Source organism: Apis dorsata, unplaced genomic scaffold (genome assembly GCF_000469605.1).
Source record: "Apis dorsata unplaced genomic scaffold, Apis dorsata 1.3 scaffold_1170, whole genome shotgun sequence".
Classification (NCBI taxonomy): Eukaryota; Metazoa; Arthropoda; class Insecta; order Hymenoptera; family Apidae; genus Apis; species Apis dorsata.
In genome coordinates this window covers 60800-65626 of record NW_006264267.1, presented here as the reverse complement: position 1 = coordinate 65626, position 4827 = coordinate 60800, and the positions used below count along the sequence as shown (strand labels likewise).

Below are 4827 nucleotides of genomic sequence, written 5' to 3'. Positions count from 1 at the left end.
AAAAAAAAAAAAAAAAAAAAAAGGATTTAATGAGATCAAATGTCAAATTTGAAAGAAAAACTTACAACTAATAAACATATCGTTGGATTTGATCGAAAGTCGAAAATTTCAACTCGTAAAACGAATGAAATTTCGAAAAACGCGCGAATAAGTTATTATACTCGAAAAATCAAATAATATAATATATCATACGATTACCGCATTGAAAATTTTTGTTTAGATTCAAACTTATATGCCTAAATTTAATTAAATATCACCCAAATCGTATTTGCATACTTCGAGCATTCAACTGCTTTTACAGCATGCTTAAAACTAATAGTAAAATTACATCTCTTTTACCGTCTATGGCCGTAACTCTTACAAATTCATCATACATTATATATAAGTTACATGTATAATTTCAGAGACAATATATAGCTCCATCAAAATACCACTGATCAGTGATATCAATAAAAGTCAGAATAATTTCCAGTGAAAATGAAATACGATAATATATTCATAATAATTAATTGATAAATATGTGATATATTTTTCTTTTAAAAACTTAAAATAATTTTTAAATTATTTATATTTTTTGATAACTCTTGTAATATTGTAATAATGAAATGCTTAATTAAAAAATATTATAATACATAAAATTATCAATAAAACTATATCTATGAATGAATGGAAAAAATGCCCAAATTTTTTATGTTTTGAAAGTATTTCCTCAAAATGATGCTTAAAATATCTCTATTTCAATTAAATTTATTGAAATAATTTAAAAAAGCACTGGAAATAAAACTCTGGCTTTATTCAATATAACAATATCGTATCCTTACATACGATCAGGTATTATACGGGCCTTTTCTCTGTTTCTAACATGATCATACCTGAGATGCGAACATTAATTTATTTTAAGCCACACAGCCAAGAAACAAAAATTCAACTTCAAAATGGTTGTTCCCTACTTTTTGATTTAAAAAAATTTTTTATTCAATGAAAACGAAGATATACCTCGAAAATAATATTTTTCTTTTGTTACCTATATTTTCAATAACTTATTTCGATATTCAACTGAATTTTTTCTTATTGATTCTGCGTACGTCGTTCACCAATTATATTTTCTAATTTACGTGCAACAAATGCAGTTGTCTTTTTGATCGGGGATGTTCCTTCTGACATCTCCACGTCGGTATCATCCGATAAAAGTCGCTTGCCAACGGATCTTTTTGGATCGACAGAAATCATCATTTTATTAATAGCCTCCAAATCCTAGAAAATAAATAAAATAAAAATAATCTATATTTAATATATACATATGTAATTTTTCTATTATATAAAATAAAATTATTTCTTAACCTTTGCAGGGCTACGACTAAAACAATAACTAAGTTGTGGTGCTGGAGAAGCTGAAATAGCTTTCGGATCTAATGTACGCGTCATAATACTACTAGTAACACGTCTCACTGGTGAATTTGCAGGAGGTTTTCCTTTTGGAAGTGGACTTAATGACAGATTCATTACACTGCCGCGTACTAATCCAAATTTATTTGCCATCTCTTTTACTTGTGGTACATATACTGTATTATAAAATTTTATTAAATCACCACGTGTTTCTTCACCAAAATTCTGCGAAGTACCAGCCATATTCGTAGGTGTAGGAGGTGCTACATTAGTTTCTTTGTCTGATACATCTTTTTGTCTAATTTCTTCGTTGTTCTTCTGTGATTCACCGGATGGTGTTTTGGCTATAAGTACTGATCTATATATATGGGACTCTGCTTGTGGTTGTAATCGATAACATCGCATGATTTCAGTAAACGAATTCTTTTCCATTTTCACCAACTTGCATATTACATAAATTGCACACATTAAAATTTGATCTAGATGACGATCCTTCATTAATTCTGTTCGTTCTTTAATGGAATATTCAAAAATTGTCCATATCTTTTTTTTTAAATCAATATCCATTATTTCTAACGATCCACATAAATCTAGCATACGTACGCTAGCTAGATTATAAAATTTTCTGAAAAATAGTGCAACAGAACCGGTTCGTTTTGGTTTTGCTGATTCTCTATTAATTGTTACAGTTTGTATTGGTGCAGCTGTTGTTTGTACAGTAGATGATCTTGGAACCGTAATCTGTTCAGGTAAAAAAAGTATTCTCGAATTGCTATCGATAGTTAAAACTTTTGATGGTAAGACACTTTGACCTGTTCCTCGCAAAACACTTTGTCCACCAATTCTGGTATCTGAGAATAATCGTTTTTTAGCTACACCAGATGCTGCGACAGGAGATTGAAATCTTTCCGAGGCCGAGGAAATAGGACTTTGTTGTACATCGTGATGAGTGCCACGATCTAAAGCAATTCTTCTCAATACCGGTTGTCCTGGAATATTTGGATCAACAGTTTCTAACATGCCAGGCAAAGAAACTTCTTCACAGCTTGGAACACCTTCTGGTGTAGATTGTATAGCATTCCATAAAGGACTGTCACTTTGCCATGCAAGTGATTCTAAAATCTTTTCCTCTATTTGGTTCAAATGCTTTACAACATCACGGGATAATTGATCTTCTGCTCTAACTATAATTTCTATTACTTTATAGAAATAATAAGCATCTAAATTCAGAGCATTTAGAATCCAAGGAAAAATTTTGTCATTACTTTTATATGAATAAATGACTATTTCTAGACAACAGGCAAATAAGCACTGAATAAAAATTTCTTTTGTAAGAAGATTCTATAACATAATAAAAATAAGTATTATTCAACTAATTTTTTTTATTTAATCTTTAAATAATTAATTATCAAACCTACCGTTACATCGTAATTTGGTTTCTTGCGTTTTTCATCATTTAAAATCATTTCTAAGAGTCGATAAAAAAGAGTTTGACCTAAATAAAGTCTTTTTCTTCCAAAATCTGAAGTAGTTTCATTTGCATTTGTACTTCTGTTGTAATTAGCACAAAATTGTTCACCAAGTTCTTTAACTTTTGTTTCAACGAGAGTTTTTACATCTTGAGAACAATTATTTAAAATTTGTAACAAATTTTCACTTGGTGAAGTTTGACCTGCCAACATAGCTTGGAGTCTAATTACACTTTGTGTTGCCGTAGATACTGGTGTCACATTAGTAATATCTTTTTGTCTAAGATAACTACGTCCAGTTAATGGAGTAGTTGGAGCTAAATGTTGTATCTGCTGTAAACATTATATATATTTTTTTTAATAAATATTTTTAAAATTATTTTTAGAAATTACATATATATATATATATATATGTATAATTATTTTAATACTCACTCCGCTATTTTGTTCTTTTTTCATTTGAAATTGTTCATGAAGATCACCAATATTCATCATCTGTGTAGGAGATCCAATATTATTACTAGCATCATGGCCTGTAAAAAAAAAAAAAAAAAAAAAAGATTGCAGACAATATCTGTAAAAATTTATTGTATTCTATTCTTCAAATATTTTTGAAAGAGATTACAAATATGCACAATACATAATATTTAAGAAATCCATCAATTATTCTGGAGATAGGTACTTTAGGATAAAATGACAAACATTAAGGAATAAAATAAGAAAAAATATTAACATAAATGCTTGATCATAACATGAGCTTAAAAATAACTTCAAAAATTAATGGAAATCATTTCGTGTCAATTAAATATTCATTATTATATAGAATTATATGAAATTATCATAAAAAAAGTAACAAAATTTTAATATAAATATTATTCATGTTAAAGCATAATGATATTAACCATTAACCTTATTATTATTTTTTTATAGCAGCTTTCTACATATTATAAACCTACCTCTTATAAAAATATGTTTAGATAATCTAGCATGACAAGCTAGATCTCCTCCAACTATTTCCAAACTTGATATTCCATTTAATCTCACTCTCCTCCAATCAGCTACACCACAATTAAGACAAAGCAGACACAAATAGTTAACAGCAAGAAATGAAAATTATTCAAAAAGACAAAATAAAGATTACCAGATATTTTGTCCTTTATTAAAAAATGCAAATCAAAAAAACATAAGCAAATCTACTGGGTGTCCTGTAACTGATGGTACAATTGAATAGAAGTGAAATTGGCTATTTCCCGATTAAATACGATTAAATTATCGATAGAAGATAATTTAATATATAAAAATAAGAAAAAAATATAAAATAAATTTTTTCATTTAAAAATTAGTCACGAAAATTGAATTTAAAAATTTGTAATTAATATCAATTATATGATCCTCGATTACGATTATATCGATTTAGCTGTACATATTCAATCTCGATTTTGTCAAAATTTTATGCAATAAAATTTTATTTTACATTTTTTATTTATTTTCACATATAAAGGAACTATCTATCAATAATATTCCACCAGGAGTTAGCCAATTTCACTTATATTTGAAAAATTTTTAAATTTGATTTGAATGAAGCCTCAAATAAAATTTTATTCTGCATTTTCAATTTATTTTTTTACGTACAATCATCCTCTGTCTGATTATACTATCAATTATGGAACACTATATAAAATAACTAAGTTTTATTATTTTTGACTAATTATATACAAATATGAAAATTTACTATTTTTTTTAAATAGCAATATTTTCTAATTATTTATTTAAATATAATAGGATTTCATTTTAATTTAATATATACATTACAAATGTAAAGTTTCTTATATATTAAAAGAAAAAATTTAAATTCCATAAAGTTATACTCTCAAATTTGATTTACAAGCAACTTTGATTTATTAAAGCAAAAATAGATAAAAATAAGCATACAGGCATACAGCATTATTTCATTTTATGTACAAGCTTTTTA

The 4827-nt window shown here is 26.9% G+C and overlaps 1 protein-coding gene across 5 annotated transcripts in view; it reads right to left on the bottom strand.

Annotated features, from left to right (window-relative positions):
- Positions 1 to 7: 7 nt before the first annotated feature.
- LOC102675148 (retinoblastoma-like protein 1) overlaps positions 8 to 4827 on the bottom strand; it is a 6847-nt gene continuing 2027 nt past the window's right edge. The window contains exons 4-9 of one of the 5 annotated variants that reach the window (XM_031514747.1): positions 3812 to 3913; positions 3291 to 3388; positions 2805 to 3188; positions 1342 to 2727; positions 1025 to 1254; positions 8 to 949 (exon numbers count right to left, since the gene is read on the bottom strand). In XM_031514747.1, coding sequence (XP_031370607.1) covers positions 1069 to 1254; positions 1342 to 2727; positions 2805 to 3188; positions 3291 to 3388; positions 3812 to 3913 — 2156 coding nt within the window. In that variant the 3' untranslated portion in view covers positions 8 to 949; positions 1025 to 1068. Of the gene's footprint in view, positions 1255 to 1341; positions 2728 to 2804; positions 3189 to 3290; positions 3389 to 3811; positions 3914 to 4827 lie in introns of all 5 variants that reach the window. The other 4 variants (XM_006624888.2, XM_006624889.2, XM_006624890.2 and 1 more) reach the window with 4 other exon arrangements.